Consider the following 23598-nt stretch of genomic DNA (forward strand, 5'->3'; position numbering starts at 1 on the left):
ATACAGCCTGCCTGCCTGAAATCTGGGATGGATATTAGTCCTGAGAAGGACTGTTTGTTTGATTTGGCAGGCTTTAGAGACCCTACACTAACTATTTCGGAGTATAAATATCTCCCTAGCTCAGCAGCACTGACCCTACACTGGCTGATCCGGAGAGACTGTGTCCAAGATGGCGGCACCCGGTTTTAAATACTCGAGGTGACGCTGTGCGACCAGCCAATCACTGTAATGCCCACAAACATGGCTGCGGCATTACAGTGACTGGCTGGCAATCCCTGCATGTTCATTGGCTCTGTAAAGAGCGCCAAACGTGCAGGGCGTAGACCCGAGCTCCCGCTCGAGTAACCCGGAAATGCTCGGTGCTCGCCGAACATCCCAAGCAGTGAGATGCTCGGGCGAGTACCGAGCATGCTCGCTCAACACTAATAACTATACATTGGAGGTATCGACAAAAAATTGGAATACATGTCACCGTTACCAGGATGCTGCCCAGTGGATGTGCAGGACCTCAACAGCTGAATATTACTCACCAAAGTCACTGAAGAAAAGGGCATAAATGTAGTGGTGCTAAATGGAGAGGAGCACGATCGCGCTGTGAGAGATTCGCTGTGGGACTAGGACGCTGAGCGTGCTTTATGCCTAAATTTACGGATGATGTTGATCTGGCGCTTGGAGGTCACATGATCAGCTTCTGGACGCGTCGGGAGAAGTATGTCGCCACTAGGCGCCATATTGGTGGGCTAATGGTAGGGTCACATAGTGTATAATGTGACGCGTCACCGGAAATGACGCGCCAGGTAAGAATTGTCACTATAAGGCGCCTTATTGGTGGATGGGAAGTGCTGTGTGCAACATACAGAGTGATGCGCTTGACAGCATGATAAGGGGTATCTTTCATACGCTAATCATGAAGTGGAATATAATTAAACTACGAAAACAAACACTGCTTGAATAAAGAAATAATAGAATAAGGGAAGGAATTTAGCAAAAACAATAAAAATAAGAAAAAATAAAAAAGATGAAATAAGAAAAAGAATAATAATAATGAGAAAAATGAGAAAAAAAAATAGGAAAAATTTAAAATAAATTTATAAAAAAAAATAAATAAAAATGAAAATAAATGAAAAAATCTAATTGTTACCAGAATATTATCATACCAGTCAATTTGACGTGGAGGATGGAACTCAGTTTAAGCGGTTCTGTTAAAAAATGAAAGAAAAAAAAGATTATTAGATAAAACTCAGAATTTCATAATCCCTATTCAATCCCCTTGGTTCCAGAGTATCTAATTTGTGTATCCAGAAGGATTCGCGATGTTTCAGTATTTTAATTCTGTTTCCGCCTCCCTTGGAGCTGGTATATGCTCATGGACCTTAAATTTTAATTGAGCTATATTGTGTTTCTTCTGCTCAAAGTGATGTGGAATAGGCAAATAAGTTTAACTGCATTGAATACTCCATTTGTGCTCTGATATGCGGTCTTGTAAATGATGGGTGGTTTCTCCAACATAGATGAGACCGCACGGACACTTTATAGCATAGACAACAAAGGATGAGTCGCACGTGAAGAAGCCTTTCAAGTTGATATCTTCCCCCGTGTAGGGGTGAAAGAATTTGTCACCCTTCTGAACATTGCTACACTGCGGACAATGCAAGCAAGGGAACGTTCCCTTCTTGGGGCTATTCAGAAATGTTTGTCTAGAGAGTATCTTTCTAGAGCCAATGTCTGCCTGTACTAGTCTATCTCGAAGATTAGTAGGTCGCTGAAAACACGTCAGAAAGGGTGATTTAAATTCTTCAATTGTAGGGTAACTATCCTGTGGTATGTGCCAAAACTTACGTATGCTGTTGTGTATCTTATACATAAATGGGTGAGATGCATGTATAAAAGGTATTCTTTTCCTCATTTGTTCCCTACGATAATTAGGCTTAGACCTACTTTCCATACCCAATTATACACCATGTGACCCTACCATTAGCCCACCAACATGGTGCCTAGTGGCGACATACTTCTCCCGACGTTTCCAGATGCTGATCATGTGACCTCCAAGCGCCAGATCAACATCATGATCTGGAAATTTAGGCATAAAGCACGCCCAGCGTCCTAGTCCCACACCGCATCTCTCACAGCACGATCGTGCTCCTCTCCATTTAGCGCCACTACATTTATGCCCTTTTCTTCAGTGACTTTGGTGAGTAATATTCAGCTGCACATACGTTCTAGTGTGGTTGTGTGCACAGTTAGAGTGATTTGCGCTATTCCCCTTTCTCTTACAGAAGTTGCTTGATCCTCTATACATCCACTGGGCAGCATCCTGGTAACGACGACATGTATTCCAATTTCTTGTTGATACCTCCAATGTATAGTTATATGTCTGTAAATCACACTAAATGTATTTAGCCATTGTTCTCCAAATCCTGAATTGCCCTCACCTATTATATATTTATTTTTGTAGAGGTAATATACTCTTACTATACAAACTTGAATTCTTATATAAATTGATTATGTTGTATATTTTGAGAATGTGGTTATATATTCACATTTTATTTTGCTGATTAATTTACAGTTCTGATGAAGGCCGTATGAGGCCGAAACATCAAATTAATTTTGAAGAATCATGTAAATAAATTCCTAAAAAATCTTTTCACCATATCTTGGAGTTCCAGGTACTTTCACCAGGTCACCTAGGATGTTCCTACAAACTTCATCTACACGGAGGATTTTACTCTGCATCGAAATTAAAACTCGTGCATTCCAGGTGAAATACCTGACAACTACACTTACTATGAATAAAGTCGTTCGGTCCCTTCTCCCAAGGTCTCCGAATGCTCCATAGGCCCACCCAGCATAGGACAGAGTAGCCAGCCGCGGCCAAACCAATGGAAGCTCCGACCCTGTTGTACACCTCTGTATTAAAGGGACAATGAAGCAGGAAGTGCTCCATGCTTTCCAGCATGTTAGCATAAGCCTCATGGGGGCAATTCCTGTTCTCCGAGCTCCTGTACTTCAAATTGCCCCTTATACACAGCTTACCTTGGAAGCAGCGCCAAGTGAAGTCCCAGTAATTCCTAGGGATCCTGCTAGAATTTAACAAACTCAACCCAACCTCCAGATCCCGACTTGGGCAGTCCTTGAGGACCAATGGATTCTGAAAATGAGAAAGCAAGACCCTCCTATTGAGGAGTTTCCTCGGGAGGGACCTCACCTCCCACATTCCCAGACTCCACCCGTGGATCATTTTCAGAACCGGAGTAACACAAGCCGGGAGATGCCCATGCGGTGTGCGAAGATCCTTCAATCTTCCCCCTGTCTCCCATTCTTGGAAGAAAGGCTGAAACCATCCCTTTCAGGATAATACCCACGAGGAGCCCTCTCCTTCCAGAGGTTTGCCACGTTAACTTTCAAGAAGGTGTTCACTAGGAACACCATGGAGTTCCTCATATACAACCACCCTAGTCTCCCCATGCGGTAAGTGACCCTCCCACTTGACTAAGTTCAGTCTATTCCCCCATAACATCTGGAAGAACAGACTGTAGACCCGTGTCCAGAGATGCTCTGGCAAGACACAGACGCTGCCCAGGTAGATTAGCAAGGGGAGCAGGAAAGCTTTGCAGAGGCCAACCCTTTTCCTCAGGGTCAAAGACCAACCCTTCCATTGGTCCACTATTTGGGCGACACCTTTGATTCTGCCTTCCCAGTTTTTCATGGGGTAAGCACCCTGGCCGAAAACGGTGCCCAGGACTTTGGCGTGTTCTTGGGGTTTGGGGAGGGTGTCTGGAAGATCAAACCTGGGATCTCTGTCTCCCAGCCAAAGACTTTCACACTTATCCTGGTTGACCTTGGACTATAATACCTCCAAGTAGCGCTCCACTTCTGACATCACCACCATTGCCTCCTCTTGCAAAGAAACAAAGACGGTGACATCATCCGCGTAGGCAGGCCACTACCCTCAGGATAGTCTCCGGCGCCAGCCTGCCCATCCGCACCCCTGCCAACGTTCCACAATCGATCCTTCTGAGGAAGGGATCAATTGCAAAGGGCTAAGAGGACAGCCCTGACGGACACCAGATCCTACCCTGAAAGGTTGTCCAATCCACCCATTTACCAGAGGGAAAGTCTCAGCCCCTGCGTAAAAGGTCTTAAGCCAGTCCACAAACCCTCCAGGCAGACCATACCTCAAAAGAGTGGACTAGAGGTACTCATGGTTAACCCGATCAAAGGCTTTTGCCTGATCCAGGGTCAGCAAGAACTCCATCCAAAGGTCTGCCCTGCCTTGCTCCACAGCCTCTCGGACAAGAACAGCACTAAAAGTGCTACGGCCAGGAACGCAACAGTGCTGAGCCTCTGAAAGGAGCCGGGGTGCAAACTTCACCAGCCTGTTGAAAAGTATCTTAGCCAAAATCTTCCTGTCCACATTGAGAAGTGCTATGGGACGCCAATTCTCAATGCATGATGAATCCTTAGCCTTCGACAAAATGATCAAAGCTGACCTCCTTAATGATCTCGGCAGAGTGCCCGAGGAGAGACACTCATTAAACACCTGAGTCAAGATGGGGACTAAAGAGTCCCTAAAGGTCCTAAAGAACTCTGATGTTAAGCCATCCGGACCTGGCGACTTTTTGGGTCTAAGCCCATCGATCGCCAGTCTCACTTCCTCTTCAACTTTGAGTACTGCACCAACCTCGTGAGTGGTGATCAGGCTGTTATCAGCATAACCATCTCGCTGCTGTGTCTCTTGAAACAATCAATGCATAATCTCAAAGAGGAAGCTTTGAGTGCCCAGCATGTTGGTATGGAGCCAGATTTCCCAATGGGTGTTACTACCCAGCCCAGCCAATATTCTGAGGCAACAAAGGGTGATGAGGAGGGAGAGGACTTGGGTTGGGTGTCCCCTCAGTAGCACAGAAAAACAAGCTTCATGTCTGTCCAGGCTGGATCTGCTGGAGAGGAGGAGGAGGAGGAGGCGAGTCAGCGTTAGGAGAGGATGGGTACTTTTTCTACTGTTGGGGAGACAGAACATTTGCCTTTTTTGCAGCTTGGCCCACATGGCACAGTTCATGTGTAAGTGTCTGTGGCAAGACCCTCGCGTGATACACATTTTATCCAACAACCTATACTTCTTGGCCACCTTTCTCAATCCACGGTACAAGGAGAAATTTCCTTCTCTTTTGGAGTCACCAAAGAGTTTTACAATGAAATTGTTTAAGAGGGCCGTTGTAGATCGTTTGCTGAAAACATCACCCTCAAACAATGCTGGTGGCAGGGGTACCAGCTCATTTCAACACCAAGGGATAATGGGGAGATACACGAACACCAGCTCCAAGGGAGGTGGGGGGAAAATGTGCACAGATTGGGCAATTTTCAATAAACCAACACAACAGCAAGGGCTATCTGTGCCTGTAACAATGCCAAGGAGGGATAAATTGCAGAACATGGTCAAGGGTTACTTAAGTGACCATACGTGCGTCCTTTCTGACTCTTCAGTTCCCTTTAATTATTGGGTGTCTAAACTGAACACTTGGCCCGACCTCTCCTTATATGCCTTGGAGGGGCTGGCCTGCCCGGCTCCTAGTGTGGTGTCTGAGCGTGTTTTCAGTTCCGCTGGGGCAATCATCACTGATAGGCGCACACGCCTCTCCACGGGAAATGCTGAGAGACTTACTCTGATTAAATTCAACAAGGACTGGATATCTCCACAGTTTGTAATCCCTCCAGATGACAGCAAGCCAACCTAAATTCACCAAAAATGCAGATTCATGCTACTGCTGTTAACGTCACCCCCTTCCCATAAAAACCAGATTCCTTCCTTCGTCAACTATGACTCAGCCCATAGGGCTAATTTTTTCAAACCCTATGCACATTGTGCAGGGACGAACCAGGACAGCATTCCTACTCCAGCCTAACTACTATTTGTCATTGGAGGCCCTTGGGATGGTGGCTTCCTGCTTCAACCATGACTCAGCCTATAGGGCTAATTTTTACAAACCCTATGCACATTGTGCAGTGGACAAATCTGAAATGTACAGTAGTCCTACCAAACTAATATTTGTCATTGGAGGCCCTTGTCACAGGTTGTGACACATTGTGACTGAGATAGGGGATACATATTCAATAGAAATTTACACGGACTGTTGATGACCGACTGATGGCCCTCTGAAAATTTGAATTGAGGGCCACAACTACTACAGTACTCCATCGTAGATAATGTTTGACAAGGGAGGCCCTTGTCAAGGAATCTCCCTGCACCTATGACACAGCCCCCAGGAGTAATTTTTGGAAATACGATGCATATTCTGCACTGGATCAAGTAGTACAGTATCAAGAAGTCTTCTCTTCCTATATAATCTGGGGAATATTTACAATGAAAATCTGAGCCATTTGGAGAAACTTCTCCAACCTATCCTGGAGGGGGGCACCATATATCCTTTGTCCAGTGACTTGCACAAGTGATATATTTGAGCTCATCATCCAGTTGATTAGTGCAGCTTTATTTTTCCGGTTCACAGAGTTCAGCCATACCTGAGGATCGCAAGCCGCACTCACTGCTACTTTCTAGTACTCCATGTCTCTTGGCCTTTTTCTCTGTAGTCTCTGCCCTTGAATGAGTTAAATAATAGAGTGAGGGTCCCACAGTATGAGTAAGTGAGGGCGATCTGAAATGTACACAAGAGGGACCTCTAAAATCTCTAGAGGAGTGCACTTCAAAATGTTTGTTACACGGCCACACGAGGGCTCTCACAAAACTCAGCTTTCCTGCCTACTGCAAGGCCTCTGAACATTTGAATTTAGGGCCGCAGTATCACATGGTGGTGGAGGAGGTGTAGGAGGAGGGTCAAGCCCAACACCACAATGGACACATTGTAAACTGCTATTGAATATATATTCCACTATCTGAGTGTCAATGATGGAGGGACCGCCCAAATGTCTAAGTAACAGCTGTCCCTCCAAAACACATGTTACAGAGCCACCTGAGGCCTCTCAGGTCAGGATCTACAGTACAGACCAAAAGTTTGGACACACCTTCTCATTTAAAGATTTTTCTTTATTTTCATGACTATGAAAATTGTACATTCACACTGAAGGTATCAAAACTATGAATTAACACATGTGGAATTATACACTTAACAAAAAAGTGTGAAACAACTGAAAATATGTCTTATATTCTAGGTTCTTCAAAGTAGCCACCTTTTGCTTTGATGACTGCTTTGCACACTCTTGGCATTCTCTTGATGAGCTTCAAGATGTAGTCACCGGAAATGGTTTTCACTTCACAGGTGTGCCCTGTCAGGTTTAATAAGTGGGATTTCTTGCCTTATAAATGGAGTTGGGACCATCAGTTGTGTTGTGCAGAAGCCTGGTGGATACACAGCTGATAGTCCTACTGAATAGACTGTTAGAATTTGTATTATGGCAAGAAAAAAACAGCTAAGTAAAGAAAAACGAGAGGCCATCATTACTTTAAGTAATGAAGGTCAGTCAGTCCGAAAAATAGGGCAAACTTTGAAAGTGTCCCCAAGTGCAGTTGCAAAAATCATCAAGCGCTACAAAGAAACTGGCTCACATGAGGACCGCCCCAGGAAAGGAAGACCAAGAATCACCCCTGCTTCTGAGGATAAGTTTATTCGAGTCACCAGCCTCAGAAATCGCAGGATAACATCAGCTCAGATTAGAGACCAGGTCAATGCCACACAGAGTTCTAGCAGCAGACACATCTCTTCAACAACTGTTAAGAGGAGACTTTGTGCAGCAGGCCTTCATGGTAAAATAGCTGCTAGAAAACCACTGCTAAGGACAGGCAACAAGCAGGAGAGACTTGTTTGGGCTAAAGAACACAAGGAATGGACATTAGACCAGAGGAAATCTGTGCTTTGGTCTGATGAGTTCAAATTTGAGATCTTTGGTTCCAAGCACCGTGTCTTTGTGCGACGCAGAAAAGGTGAACGGATGGACTCTACATGCCTGGTTCCCACCGTGAAGCATGGAGGAGGAGGTGTGATGGTGTGGGGGTGCTTTGCAGGTGACACTGTTGGGGATTTATTCAAAATTGAAGGCATACTGAACAGCATGGCTACCACAGCATCTTGCAGCGGCATGCTATTCCATTCGGTTTGCGTTTAGTTGGACCAACATTTATTTTTCAACAGGACAATGACCCCAAACACACCTCCAGGCTGTGTAAGGGCTATTTGACCAAGAAGGAGAGTGATGGGGTGCTACGCCAGATGACCTGGCCTCCAGTCACCAGACCTGAACCCAATCGAGATGGTTTTGGGTGAGCTGGACCGCAGAGTGAAGGCAAAAGGGCCAACAAGTGCTAAGCATCTCTGGGAACTCCTTCAAGATTGTTGGAAGACCATTTCCGGTGACTACCTCTTGAAGCTCATCAAGAGAATGCCAAGAGTGTGCAAAGCAGTCATTAAAGCAAAAGGTGGCTACTTTGAAGAACCTAGAATATAAGACATATTTTCAGTTGTTTCACACTTTTTTGTTAAGTATATAATTCCACTTGTGTTAATTCATAGTTTTGATGCCTTCAGTGTGAATGTACAATTTTCATAGTCATGAAAATACAGAAAAATCTTTAAATGAGAAGGTGTGTCCAAACTTTTGGTCTGTACTGTACATACCTATTGGTGCGTTCTAGCTGTGCTTGTAAAGTGCTTGGGAATAGCGAACTAAAAATGATTTATGACAGAGGGACCTACAAAATGTATAAGTCAGGGCCCTCCCAATTGTAAAAGGCGAAAAAAAGCCACAACAGCATGTATGAACAAAGGCTAAAAGGGATATTTTTTAGGTTTTTCTGATTTATTTAGCCTTATATACAAGTGATTGTGCAGGAAAAACTGTTTCTTAACCTTTTTGGCCTGTTAAATGCAATTTAGGTTAGGTTTGGTAGTTGTTCCTGTGTGTCTGTAAAAGTGGCGTAATACTGCGACAAACTTATTCCCAGAAACCATATGTGAGTCAGAAATGCATGCAGGCACATTCTCCAGGCTCTTCCCATTCTGTTTCATTACTTTCCCATCCATTTCAGCCTTTTCCTCAGGCCCCCCCAGAACCCTTTGTAGGGTCCAGCAGAAAATTACTCGCATTTCCCATTGATTTACATTGTACTCGCTATTCTGAACGAATATGTGATTATTACAAAGTAATCGTTACGAGTATAGCGATTACGAATATTACGGTACTCACTCATCATTACTGATCATAGATGTGACTTCTCCATCTGTCTGTGACTTCTACAATATTTGTTTCAGGGTGAAGATCTGACCCATATTAATACGACAGAGACATATGTGAGGGGTGATGAGCGGTGTAAAGAGGAGATTCCTACAGATAACCGTCCAGGTGAGTAGTAACCACTAAATGAAGAGAAGTCACAGTTTCTTCTCAGGCACAGGCTGTGGATGGTTTACCGGTCATGTAGTCCAGCCGTATCACGATCGTGTGATCATCATTTTGCATCTAGACCAAAACATTCTCCTCCACCAAAAACTGCTCTAATGACTTTGGGCATTGAAATCCCTTTTCTATAGAACTTACAACCTGGAAGATCCACCTACCAACTGAAATTAGAAGATCCTGACTCTTACCTGCCCAGATCTGTAAACTACCAATCCAAATGACAGCATATGTAGAAAGTGCTGACAAGTTATAAAATCATTTGAAGAAAAATATTATGATGAGCCTGTAAGAGAAAGCGGAGGGTAGTGATGCTGTTGGCTTCTTAGAACCCTGATATCTTATTAATTGAATCTACCTTCTCCCTTCAGTGCCGCTGAATGTGCTCATATGGTCCCTACAAGACCAGGTCCAGTCTTTATGACCAAACCTCGCTTTTATTATTGACAACATTAAATGTGCAGTGAGGCCAAGTGTGAATTTCTGTATAATAACAACAGAGTTTCCCTTTACCCTGACTTTTCAATTTATTTTTAAACCAAATAACTTCAAATAGATAAAGTATACAAAAAACATTACACCTGAGCCATGATATATCTCTAAGCTGTGAGTGGCTGATGGCTGTAATATACATTTATTCACGCCTGCAGGAGATGTGTTGGCTCGAGCCCTGGTTTCATGGATTCACTCCACGTCATAAATAATATCAATCCTAAAGAATTTAGATACAATTTATCTTAAAATGGGGAGCACTAATACTTTCTCTACTCTTCTGGTCAGGACTCATAGTAGCTCCAACGGTCCACCGTAAATAAGTGCAACTCTGGTTTAGTGTTGGAGCTCTCCCCTCCAAACATACATTCTTGTTAGGGATGTAATGTGTTTTTTATTCTGTCTTTTTTTTACAGGTTCATTCTGTATGACAGTTTGATTGTGGTGGGATTGGCCTGCCTCACTTAACTCTGTAATTCCCTGGTAGTCTTTCAAAAAAGGTCTCCATTATCTCATCCAAATGCACGAGATCTAAATTTAAGACACCTCAGCTCTGCAGTATTATAAAAGTTCTTATTAAATGTATATTTCTTTTTGAGACTCATTTGACATAAAATATTGTCTCTTACTATAGTTTAAATTGCCAGGAGCTACGAGGAAACATACTCCAATTATCCCAGAGAGGTTTCACCACTAGTTACTTTTTTTTGATCTTTTCATTAGATGTGTTATTGTCTATAGTCAAAGTTTTGCCCATCACCCTTTAACCCCTCTACATTCATCTGTACTTACACAAAGACCCCTAGGCTTGGACTTGGTGTTGCCTGCTGTTCTGAGGTGTGAGATGACAAGAAGAATAGTCAGGTTGCCGGATCAGAACCAGGAGGGCAGAGAAAATACAAAATCAGAAGACACAATAGTAGTCGATAAACGGGCCGGGATCACAAGAAGAAACTAAGAAGAAAATACACAACACGGGAGCTGAACACAGAAGACTTAACCAGCGGAGAACAAGGCTGTATCAGGCAGCTTCCGGCATTATGCATGAGCTTTAGCAGGGTGTGATGCTTTCCATTTGAGTTAAGTAGGGAGCAGATTTGACTTTGGAAGAGCAGATTTTGCTGGATTGGTTTATGGAAGTTATGTTGCTTTTCAAGAGTTTTTGAGCCACTAATGATGTGGAAACCTCTGTTTTTCCGTTGACAGATGATGGACCTGAGTGGAGGCTTGTTTTTTGTGATATGAGTAGAAATTTTTATTGGTAGAATTTTCACATATTTGGGAGGCAGAATGAACAAACAGTTGAACACCAAACTCTACTGGTTCATGCTATGAGGTTTTCTATTAGACTGTCAACTGTCATTGTCTTGGTGAATAATTCAATATTTTTACATAACTTGCCATTTGTACCAACAGTTTACAAATGTTCAAAAATATAAATTTCAAGAATATTTTATTCAAATATATTTTTTTTACTTAGCAGATGACTGTACTAGGAGATCAGAGGGACAGCTGACATCTTCAATTTTCAAATCAGATGAGCTGGAGATCTCACAGGATACAATGGAAGTGAATGCTATTACTCCAAATATACCATCATCCCTTTACAGCAAAGATCTGTCATCTGATCCTATGAAACAGGTCCTATCTTCTGATTCATTACCGACTACTAAGGAAAATCAAAGTCACAAAATAAGCATTAAAAAACGAACTGCTCCTAAAGCTAAGAAGCCATTTTCACAGTCAGAATATGGAAATAGTTTTCCCCTCAAAAAGTTTTTTCTTAAACATCAAAAAATTCACACAGCAACGAATAGATTTTCTTGCTTCAAGTGTATGAAATGTTTTAACATGAAAGCAAGTCTTCTTACTCACCAAAGAACTCACACAGAGAAGATGCCTTTTTCATGTTCAGAATGTGGGAAATGTTTTAACCAGAAATCACATCTTGTTAAGCACCAGAGAACTCACACAGGAGAGAAGCCTTTTTCATGTTCAGAATGTGGGAAATATTTTACAGAGAAATCAAGTCTTATCAAACATCAGAGAATTCACACAGGGGAGAAGCCTTTTTCATGTTCAGAATGTGGGAAATGTTTTAACCAGAAATTAGATCTTGTTACACATCAAAGAACTCACACAGGTGAAAAACCTTTTCCATGTACAGAATGTGGGAAATGTTTTACAGGGAAATCAGATCTTGTTAAGCACCAGAGAACTCACACAGGAGAGAAGCCTTTTTCATGTTCAGAATGTGGGAAATGTTTTACATTGAAATCAAATCTTGGTAAGCACCAGAGAACTCACACTGGGGAGAAGCCTTTTTCCTGTTCAGAATGTGGGAAATGTTTTAACCAGAAATCAGATCTTGTTACACATCAGAGAACTCACACAGGGGAGAAGCCGTTTTCATGTTCAGAATGTGGGAAATGTTTTACAGTGAAATCAAATCTTGTTAAGCATCAGAGAACTCACACAGGAGACAAGCCTTTTTCATGTTCAGAATGTGGGAAATGTTTTAACCAGAAATTAGATCTTGTTACACATCAAAGAACTCACACAGGGGAAAAACCTTTTTCATGTTCAGAATGTGGGAAATGTTTTACAAGGAAATCAAGTCTTGTTAAACACCAGAGAATTCACACAGGGGAGAAGCCTTTCTCCTGTTCAGAATGTGGGAAATTTTTTCACCGGAAAGCTTATTTTGATAGACATCAGAGAAGTCATATCGGGGAGAAGCCTTTTTTATATCCTTAATGTGGAAAATGTTTTACTTGAAAAGACACACTTTTAGCAAGAAAAAATCGTGCTAATAAGTGAGTGTGTCCTATAGACTGAATGTAGCTTCCTGTGACGGAGAACAATGAGACAGTGTCCTTCCTGATCAGTGAGAGAACTGCTCTCTTCTCAAGCCCCACACTTATCTAACTGATTGGTGCAGTAGAGGAGAGGAAGGTACTGGGACCTGTACAGACTGCACGTCCTGACTGAGCAGCTGAAGAACCTAGCTTATGGACCTTTCAGATCACTGTTTTACATATTTTTAAAAGTTGTCAGGTTCCGTTATGAACTGAGACATTTCTTAATGAGTTTGACCTCCTGAATTCAAATTGGACAATGAGTTTTCCTTTTACTGCTACATATAATTTAATGACTAAAGGTTCCAGCACTTTGAAACATTATTATTTTTGTAAATATACAGATGCAGAATATTTTGTTATGCCAATTTTCTGATATTTATTTAGAGAAAACTTAGAAGCAATTCAAATAACTAAAACCTGTCTAAACCCTATTGCGAATTTAAACAGTTACAGAAATTGCACTACAAAATTAGTCCTCATTCAGTGACAACTGTTTTTTTTGCTTGTTTCTTGTACTCCTGTATCAGATCATCTCTTAAAATTATACAACAGTAATCTGCAAGCATTGATGGATTTCATTTTCCTTGATATCTTTTCTCCATAGTTGCAATATCTTGGTTACATCTCTCACCATCCTCGTCTCTCACTACTCCACAGTTTGGTGGAAAAAAAGTCCAGAATGTAAGAAATTAATCAATAAGGACATGTTACAGCCAAGATCCTTACATGTTTTTAGTAGAAATAACACCAACTCTTCATAGTTACCGTCAGGGGTGGATTAAGAGTAGCAAGGGTCCCGGGCAGTTTAGAAGGCGCCCCCCCCCCCACACACACACCTGATTTATCACGTGACATGTCACATGATCCCCTGTGATAGATCATGTGATAGTTCACGGGAAATTTATTTGGCATAATATTAATTGTGCTGCCTCATCTGAGAGCAGCACGATATTGGGGCAGATACCCTGATTCCAGCGATGTGTCACTTTTTCAGCTGCTTGTTGTCATTTTGAGAGAATCACCGTTTTATCTGCTGCAGATCTAGCAGCTCTCTGAATGCTGCGCTCTGTATAGCCCCACCCACACCACTGATTGGCAGCTTTCTGCCCATGCTCAGTGTACACAGAAATCTACTGATCAGTGATGGGGGTGGGGTCCTACAGAACTTACTAGTCATCTAGTGATAATTACCTTCTGACAAATCAATGATGTTATCAAAACAACACTAAGCAGCCCAGTAAGTGACACATTACTGGAATCAGTGCCTCTAACCCTACATTATGCTGCTCTCAGATTAGGTGGCAAAAACCTGATGACAGATTCCCTTTAAAGGAGCTGTAAAGACAAAAAAGTTTGTATTAAAAAAAAATGCAAGCCATTTGTGAAATTAACTTTTTTTCATTGTTAATTCACATTAGACTGTATCTTCAACACTTTTGTCAGCAGGTCTCATTACAAACTCTGAATAGGGCAGCTCTCTCCCTCTCCCTCAGCAGAAAGTCACAGCATGGTTAAAAAACGGGATCTTTTATGATTTTCTCATAATAAATAAAAAAGGACATGCAAGTCCTCCAAACTATTTTCCGTTTCTGTATAGGGGAGGTCCTAAATCTTTCTTGTTCTTTAGTTGATCACATGTCAAAAAGGCAAAGCATTTACTATGAACTCGCCTAAAAACTATACACTTGGAGAGTAATATCATCATCTGCATGTAAATATTCCTTGACTCTAAGGGCTCGCTCACACTGTCGTATAACACGGCCGAATGCTATGTGATGTTTTATCGGATAGGACTCGGCCCTATGTTATACTATGGGACAGTGCGATTATTGGCATGAGAAAATAATCTCATTCGATATTCGGACCATGTGCACCCATACAAGTCTATGGGTGCACGTAAAACATTGGACTGCACTCGGATGTCATCCAAGTGCAGTCCGATGAACACTCACAGAGACTATGGAGAAGATGGAGAAATTAAGTTCTCCATCTTCTCCATATCTGTGCTGCGAGAGAATCGGATCACACTCAGTTGAAGCTCTGACAGAGTTTAAGCCGAGTGTCATTAGCATAATTGGCCCTATTCTCTTGCATGAGAGAATATATGGCTTAGTGAGTGGACCCTAAAACTGAATAGTAGTGACGGACAGGCACCTCACAAGCGGGATCCATGTAGCTTTCAGATGTCATGTAGGTAGGGCTTCATTCCATGGGGAAGGGCTTAATTTCAAGGTATATAAAAAAAATGGACTTCAAATAAAAATTAAATGAACACAAAAAGCAATAATTGAATTATTTTTTTCGTATTTGTTTGCAGCCCCTTTAAAAACCCTTTGAGGACCAAGGCACATATATGTCCCATAGTTTTAAACTGGAAAAAAATTTGATTGAATAAAATTTAAGGTCCTCAAAGGTTTAAGTAGGTCATAAATTCATATGAATACTTGCTCACACAATTGCACATGCCAAAAGATGAAGAAGAACAGAATCAAAAATATGACATTAAGTGGAGCACTTACAGGTATTCAAGGTGAAAGAGACCAGCAAAGGCATCGTCTCGAATGACAGTAAATGAGTTAGAATTCAGCAAGCTGAAAATGAAGACAGCAGGTTAGAAGCGAACCAGACTTTATGGTGCTCAGAATTAGTCAAGCAGAATTTATTGACTGCTCTTGCAAAGCACTGAGACTCCCGCTGTGTATAGATGGCGCCGTGCGGCCTCCCGCTGTGTATAGATGGCTACGTGCGGCCTCCCGCTGTGTATAGATGGCTACGTGCGGCCTCCCGCTGTGTATAGATGGCACCGTATAGATGGCTACGTGCGGCCTCCTGCTGAGTATACGTGTATAGATGGCTACGTGCGGCCTCCTGCAGAGTATAGATGCCGCACAGCGCCCCCCCAGAGACAGCAGGAGGCCGCACAGCGCCATCTATACTCAGCAGGAGGCCGCACGTAGCCATCTATACACAGCGGGAGGCCGCACGGTGCCCCTCCCAGAGACAGCAGGAGGCCGCACAGCACCATCTATACTCATCGTGAGGCCGCACGTAGCCATCTATACACAGCGGGAGGCTGCACGGCGCCCCCCCAGAGACAGCAGGAGGCCGCACAGCGCCATCTATACTCAGCGGGAGGCCGCACGTAGCCATCTATACACAGCGGGAGGCCGCATGGTGCCCCCCCCAGAGACAGCAGGAGGCCGCACAACGCCATCTATACTCAGCGGGAGGCCGCACGTAGCCATCTATACACAGCGGGAGGTCGGACGGCGCCCCCCCAGAGACAGCAGGAGGCCGCACGTAGCCATCTATACTCAGCAGGAGGCCGCACGTAGCCATCTATACACAGCGGGAGGCCGCACGGCGCCCCCCCCCAGAGACAGCAGGAGGCCGCACAGCGCCATCTATACTCAGCGGGAGGCCGCACGTAGCCATCTCTACACAGCGGGAAGCCGCACGGCGCCATCTCTACACAGCAGGGGGCCGCACGGCGCCATCAATACACGGCGGGGGGGCGCACGTAGCCATCTATACACAGCGGGGGGCCGCACGTTGCCATCTATACACAGCGGGGGGCCGCACGGCGCCCCCCCCCAGATACAGCAGGAGGCCGCACGGCGCCAACTATACTCAGCAGGAGGCCGCACGCAGTCACGCACACACACAAACATATACAGACATATACACGCATAAACACATTTGAAACACAAAAATACATATAAACAGACATCACACAATGACATCTGCCCACACACACACACACACAGACTTCACACAATGACGTCTGCCCACACACACACACACATCACACAATGACATCTGCCTACACACACACAAACAGACATCACACAATGACATCTGCCCACACAGACATCACACAATGACATCTGCCCACACACACACAGACATCACACAATGACATCTGCCCACACACACACACATCACACAATGACATCTGCCTACACACACACACATACATCACACAATGACATCTGCCCACACACACACACATACATCCCACAATGACATCTGCCCACACAGACATCCCACAATGACATCTGCCCACACACACACACAGACATCCCACAATGACATCTGCCAACACACACACACAAACAGACATCCCACAATGACATCTGCCCCCCCACACACACATACAAACAGACATCACACAATGATATCTGCCCCCCCACACACACATACAAACAGACATCACACAATGATATCTGCCCCCACACACACACACACAGACATCACACAGACATCACACAATGACATCTGCCTACACACACACACACAGACATCACACAATGACATCTGCCCACACACACACACACACAGACATCACACAATGACATCAGCCCACACACACACACACACACACACACACACACACACACACACATACACACTCACCATCCCCCGGCTCGACTCCAGTCCTCTCCGGTGCAGCACTGCAGGCCGGGTGCGCACTGCGTGACGTCACAGCTAGGAGACATGGCCGCGCACAGGGCCGTGTCTCCTAGCAGTGACGCGGCCGGGCCAGCACAGGGAAGTTAACTGCTGCAGTGCTGGCCCGGCCGATGAAGAAGTAGCGGCGGCCGCTGCTGGGGGAGCGATACAGGGCCCCCCCTCCCGCCACTGCTACCGGTATGTGCCGCGGCGGGCCGCACATATAATGAGGGCAATCCGGCCATAGACACCCCGCCCGTAGCCGCGGGCCCTCTGCAGGCTCGGGGCCCCGGGCGGTCGCCCGGATTGCCCTCATTATAATCCGCCTATGGTTAGATGTGAAAGACAGTCGCCCTGCATTTGGTTGCAGGAAATCTCTTAGTTTGGCATTAGAGACACCTTCTTAGATCTGTCTCACTCTAGGACCCAGCGGCTACCTCCCTCTTGCTGATTAACACCCTGGCCTGGGTGTTTAAGTACTTTCAGTTTGCAATAGGGAGGAGCCGATGATATTCACATGACCCCTTGTAAAGGCTTGGAGCTGTTGCAGTCTGCTTATTTCCTCCTGGTGCTGAGAGGACGTCGTAATCTCTCTGAAGTCGGCTCAAACTAAGTTGCTTTCCCCTGGTTTGTCCCCCTTGCAGTATTTAGTTATTGGTGGGGACTGACTAGTGCTCATCCCCCCTTCCCTATTCAGGGCCTAGCTCTAGAGAAATACAGGGTATTAGGTTCCCGTTTGGTGATTGGTGAGGAACCAATATAGGGATGATAAGGGAGACAGGGTGATATCAGATAAGCCTAGGAGGTCTCCACTCCCCCTTTCCCTAGTATCTGGGCTTCCTTCCCCTCATCCATTCATGTTGTACTCAGTCTTTCCTACACCTTACATGACATTATCACTGGCCGTGCACATTTAGAAAAAAACAAAAACAACTTGGGTTTAATCGTGTTTTTTTCCCCCTTTCTCCTTGGTATGGGTTCAGTTGCAGAACTCGCAGAGTGGCTGCGCGGTCTGTCTCTGAAGGTGAATGACCTCTGCTGTGAGGTTCAGCAACAGCATCAGCGGTTAGAGATTGCTAATGTGGGGGTCTCTGGAGGTAGGCCTGTCCAGCCTAAACCCAAGGTTGCTCTCCCAGACAGGTTTTCAAGAGGTAGGGACAAGTTTTTTTGTATTCAAGGAGGCCTGCAAACTGTATTTTAAACTTTGTCCTTACTCCTCTGGAAATGAGGGGCAACGGGTTGGTATTATCTCTCTGTTGCAAGGAGATCCACAATCCTGGGCTTTTTATTTACCACAGGATTTGGTTTGTCTCCAGTCTGTAGAGGGGTGTTTTGGGGCCTAAGCCCTCATCTATGATGACCTTAACAGAGTCACCTTGGCTGAGTCTAGGCTACATCGCTTTAAGAAGGGGAATCGGTCAGTGGAGACATACAGTTCAGAATTCCATAAATGGGCAACAAATTCTAAATGGAATGACTCAGCCCTTAGAAGCCGATTTTGTGAGGGCCTTACTAAAAGGTTGAAAGATGCTTTGGCAGTATATGAAACCCGTCAGTCTTTGGAGGCTGCCATGTCTATGGCCATACGTCTTGAAAGACACCTTCGGGATAGGCGGGTGAGACCACATTCTCCGGGGCCTTCTTGTCGAGGTTGTGTACCTCTGCCGGGGGAGCGGTCTGGCAGTGAACCAGTGCTGGGGGATGTGGAGAAACCCATGCAGTTAGGGGGTGCATTTACATCATAATTTTCCCTGGAGATTCGCAAGAAAAAAGGAATTTTTTTGTGGGAAAATGGGACATTTTATTGGGATCTGTCCTTCAATTCCTAAGCAAAAGGAGACTCTATTAACTCTTGGTAGTCTGGAGTTGGATAAGCAAGGGGTGCATTTGCTGCCAACCTGCAGTTTCCGGTTTGTCCTGACAGCAGAGGTGGTGCTAGAGAGCAAAACCGAGAAAATTTGTGTGTTTGCTGACAGTGGAGTCGGAGTCAGCATGTCTGATGCGGAGTTTGCGAAAACCCATGGTCTTGCTTGCTGTACTTTAGCTAAGCCTTCCCATCTTCGCCATCAACTCGGCACCACTTCCGAAGAAAGCATTTACTCAGATTGTATATAATGTAAAACTGAAGGTGGGGTCGGGTCATTGTGAAATAATCCCTTGCTATATCCTGGACAGTCTTGCTTTGGGTATTCCCTGGCTAGTGAAACATAATCCATTGGTGGATTGGCAAGCCGGGAATATTATTGAATGGGGAGATTACTGCCATGAAAACTGTTTAGATATTTCCCTTGCTACTGTCTCTACGGAAATATTACCTGCTTTCCTGTCTGGTTTTGAGGAAGTTTTTTCTGAGAGGGGGTGTTAGGATTTGCCTCCTCATCGTGCATAAGACTGTTCTATTAACCTGTAGCTAAACTACCGAAGTCCGGACTGTATAATCTTTCTGGCCCTGAGAGACAAGTCATGAAGGATTGGAAAGTCGAGAAGGGACACATTAGGCCCTCATTTTCGCCTGTGGCGGTGGGGTTCTTCTTTGTGAAGAAAAAAAGAGGGCGGTCTGCGTCCCTGTTTAGATTTCTGGGAATTAAATCAAATTACCATTCGAGATCCATACACTCTTCGGGTATGTGCGCACACGTTGTGTTTTTTCTGCACGTTTTTTGCACCAAAATCTGCACAAAATCTTTTCATCTGAAGGCAATTGTCTATGCTGTGAAGATACGAGATGTGCAGCATCTGAAACAACGGATACTGGAAGCCTGTGCTAGCATTTCTTCTGCGGTGCTGCTATCAGTGTGTCAAGAGTGGGATAAGAGGGTTGCATTGACAATCCAACACAATGGGCAGCACTTTGAACAGATTTTATAAGTGGTCATAAACTTGTAAAAAACTCATGAAAGAATAAAGTTACGTTAAAACCAAGCACACCATTGTTTTTCTTATGAAATTCTCAATAAGTTTGATGTGTCAAATGACCCTCTTCCCATTGAAAAAAATAAAGTTGGATCCAAAATGGCCGACTTCAAAATGGCCGCCATGGTCACCACTAGTGTTGAGCATTCCGATACTGAAATATCGGGTATCGACCGATATTCGCGGTATCGGAATTCCGATACTGAGTTCCGATACTTTTAGAATATCGGATACCGGAAGTTCCCATAATGCAATGAGCCAGTGTGATTTTATTCAGCCAATTAGGATCCTAAGAAGTGTGGGCACATCCTGGGCATGCTAGGCATGTTAACTAATGGCATGGCTGTGATTGGCTGCTGAAATGATGTCATGATGCACTATAAAAGCCGCCGCCATTTTGGGCTCACTCTGCTGTGAATTCAGTTAGGGATAGGACGCTGCTGTTCTGAGGGACAGTTTTAGGTACCTATTTGCTCTATTGTGCTTTACCCAAGCTACTTTATAAACCACTGTGCCTTGCAGTGCTAGTGCACAGTGCTCTGTACTGTTCACGGCTGTCTGCAAGGTCTCTGTGTGTGAGTGCAGCTCACGCTGTAGTGTGTGCTGCAGCCACGTCCGGTTGTAGTCCGCTCAGCGTGCGTCACTACCTCATACATTGTCCTTTTTTGCTAACTGCTCATTTTTCCTGATTTCTCCTATTAGTGTGGTGGTTCCATCCGTATCCAGCTAGATTGGCACCAAACACACTATATAGGAGTAAATAGAGGAGCCTTTCTGCAGCCTTGTGCCCTGCAGCGCCAGCCAGATTAGCTAATACTAATACCTATTTTTTGTAGCCTCATCTATTGCATTGTAGGTTACCTTCCTGCATTGTAATAGCTACAAAAAGTTTGTGATACTATCTGTATTACATCTTTGGGCACATCCAGTGTCTTTTTATGACAAAAAAAAACTAAATAAAGTTCACCAAACACTCCACTTTACAGTTGTGTAGGCCACATTAATTCATATTAAAGTCTAGTCCACACTTTATAAAATTAGTGTTTCTTATACCTGTTAGCAGCTGTTCAGGAATAAGCACACTAAGCCCTTAGTACTTTTCTTACTATCTTTATCAGTCTATCAAGATGAAGAAGGCAGGGAGTAAGGCATGTGGCCGTGGTCGTGGAGTTTCTGCAGGGAGAGGACGTGGGGATTCTGTGCCTGCTGCAGGCACCAGTGACTCAGCATCCCCCAGTTTTACCAGGGAACAGTCCTTTATGAGCAGCTTTGTAGGAGCTCACCATACCCCACTGTTGCGGGAGGACCAAATTGAAGCCGTTGTCAGATGGATGGCAGCTAACGCATCGAATTCAATTAGTTCCAGATCCTCTCACGTCCTAAGCACTGAAGAGCACCCATCTGTCTCTTCACCACCTGCCAAATTGCCGAGGCAGTCAAAGAGCCCCGGACAGGAGCCATCTCTACTTCTGTTCTCTGAATCTCTTGGCTTGGAAAGAGGGGGCCAGCCAATCAGAATTCGAGAATTTGAAGAAGAGGTAGTATGCAGTGATGCGCAACCATTTTGTCTCTCTGAATCTGAAGAGGCGGGTGGGCCAGTGCCTATGGTCAGCAGCACACCTCAGTACGCATCTGATGAGGAGACTCAAGTGCCACTTTCTGGTGCGTACTGTGCTGTCGAGACTACTCAGGAGAAGCAGTTGTTTGAAGAGGGTGGTGTAGATGATGAGGTCGTTGACCCATCATGGCGTGAGGGACAGCAAGGTGGTTGGAGCAGCTCTGAGGAAGAGATTCCCCGAATGGCCCAAAAAGGAGGGAGAGGGAGGGGGCAGACTTGGTTGCCTGTAGCCTCCACTTCGGCACCCATTAGGAGCATGCCTCTGCCAAAACCCAAAACAGGCGCTCCCAAGACTTGCAGTGCCTGGTCCTTTTTTGACACAGTTGCAGATGACATTTGCTTTGTCAAATGCAAGCTGTGTAATCAGAAGGTGAAAAAAAGAGAGAAAAGTGTCAGCAACCTCAATACCACAAATATGTGGAAACATGTGCGGACCAAGCACGTGGTGGAGTTACAAAGACACACTGAAGACCTAGGCCAACCTACAGCGCCACCTACCACCTCTTCAGCTCGTGTTGTAGCCTCTTCCTCGAGCTCACATACAGCTGGTTCGGCTTCCTCAAAGGATCGCCATGGAAGAATCTCTGGCACTGTTGTAGAGAGACGGTGTAATTCCACCCACAGCACCACATTCCCTGTCATCCTCACACTCCCAGGCCAGTCTACAGCCATCATTAGCACAGGCATGGGGGAAAAGGCGCCCATACTCGGCAAACCACCCCCGAGCACAGGCTCTGAATGCTGGCATTGCAAAACTACTGGCCCTTGAAATGCTATCATTCAGGCTGGTGGAGACTGACACCTTCTGTAACTCAATGGCATTGGCAGTCCCACAATACAACGTGCCCAGCCGCTTTTATTTTAGCAGGCAAGCCGTCCCTGCCCTGCAACAGCATGTGGAGGGAAAAATTAAACATGCGCTACAAAACGCCGTCAGTACCAAGGTCCACCTGACCACCGATGCGTGGTCCAGTAAGCATGGACAGGGACGATACCTTTCCCTCACTGCCCATTGGGTAAATGTTGTGGAGCCGGGTACAGATCTTGAGAGTGGCGCTGTATGTGTTCTGCCAACTCCAAGGATTGCAGGAATCAAGTCTGTACACATTGACTCCTCCTCATACTCCAGTTCCTCTGAATTAGCGCTGCAGGAGCCATCACGGTCTACCTTCACATCGACCCATGAACGGTTGGTTACCTGTTACGACCGATATGAGCACAGCCGTGGCCAAACGTCAACAGGCCATATTGAAATTAATTTCTTTGGGGAATCGAAGCCACACAGAGCAGGAGCTCTGGAATGCCATCAAGCAGCAGAGCGACGTGTGGTTTGTGCCAGCGAATCTCCAGCCAGGCATGGTAGTGTGTAACAATGGCCGAAATCTGGTGGCAACTCTGGGTCTAGGCAACCTCACTCACATCCCATATCTGGCACATGTGCTCAACTTGGTCATGCAGAGTTTTTTGAGGGACTATCCGGATCTTGATGCACTGCTGCACAAGGTCCGCATAGAGTGCGCTCACTTGCGGCGTTCCAGCAACGCAAGATCGCGCATTGCAGCGCTGATTACGCCTTCCGGAACATCGCATCATATGTGACCTACCCACCAGGTGGAATTCAACGTTACATATGTTGGAGAGGTTGTGTGAGCAACAAGCAGCAGTAATGGAGTACCAGTTGCAGCAGGCGCAAACAAGTCGCAGTGCGCGCCGTTCACACTTCACCACCACTGAGTGGGCCTCTATGAAGGACATTTGCCACGTTTTGCGTGCCTTTGATTATTCCACGCAGATGGCAAGTGCAGATGATGCACTAGTCAGCATGACTATCCCCCTTATCAGCCTGCTTGAAAAAAC

General features: G+C 45.0%; 1 protein-coding gene across 1 annotated transcript; it reads left to right on the forward strand.

Moving 5' to 3' along the window:
- The first annotated feature begins 785 nt into the window (after window positions 1–785).
- LOC141219400 (uncharacterized) lies at window positions 786–13453 on the forward strand. The gene is made up of 3 exons (XM_073666118.1): window positions 786–797; window positions 9261–9351; window positions 11381–13453. The coding sequence occupies exons 1-3, from the start codon at window positions 786–788 to the stop codon at window positions 12652–12654; spliced, it is 1377 nt and encodes a 458-aa protein (XP_073522219.1). The 3' UTR covers window positions 12655–13453.
- The last annotated feature ends 10145 nt before the right edge of the window (window positions 13454–23598 follow it).

Source organism: Phyllobates terribilis, unplaced genomic scaffold, assembly GCF_046119375.1.
Source record: "Phyllobates terribilis strain yellow unplaced genomic scaffold, ASM4611937v1 Scaffold_268__1_contigs__length_2594270, whole genome shotgun sequence".
Classification (NCBI taxonomy): domain Eukaryota; kingdom Metazoa; phylum Chordata; class Amphibia; order Anura; family Dendrobatidae; genus Phyllobates; species Phyllobates terribilis.

Excerpts from the sequence above, each read along its gene's own strand:
- LOC141219400 (XM_073666118.1), top strand. Across the intron at positions 9,352-11,380 it reads TCCTACAGATAACCGTCCAG|ATGACTGTACTAGGAGATCA; the intron begins GTGAGTAGTAAC and ends TTTACTTAGCAG.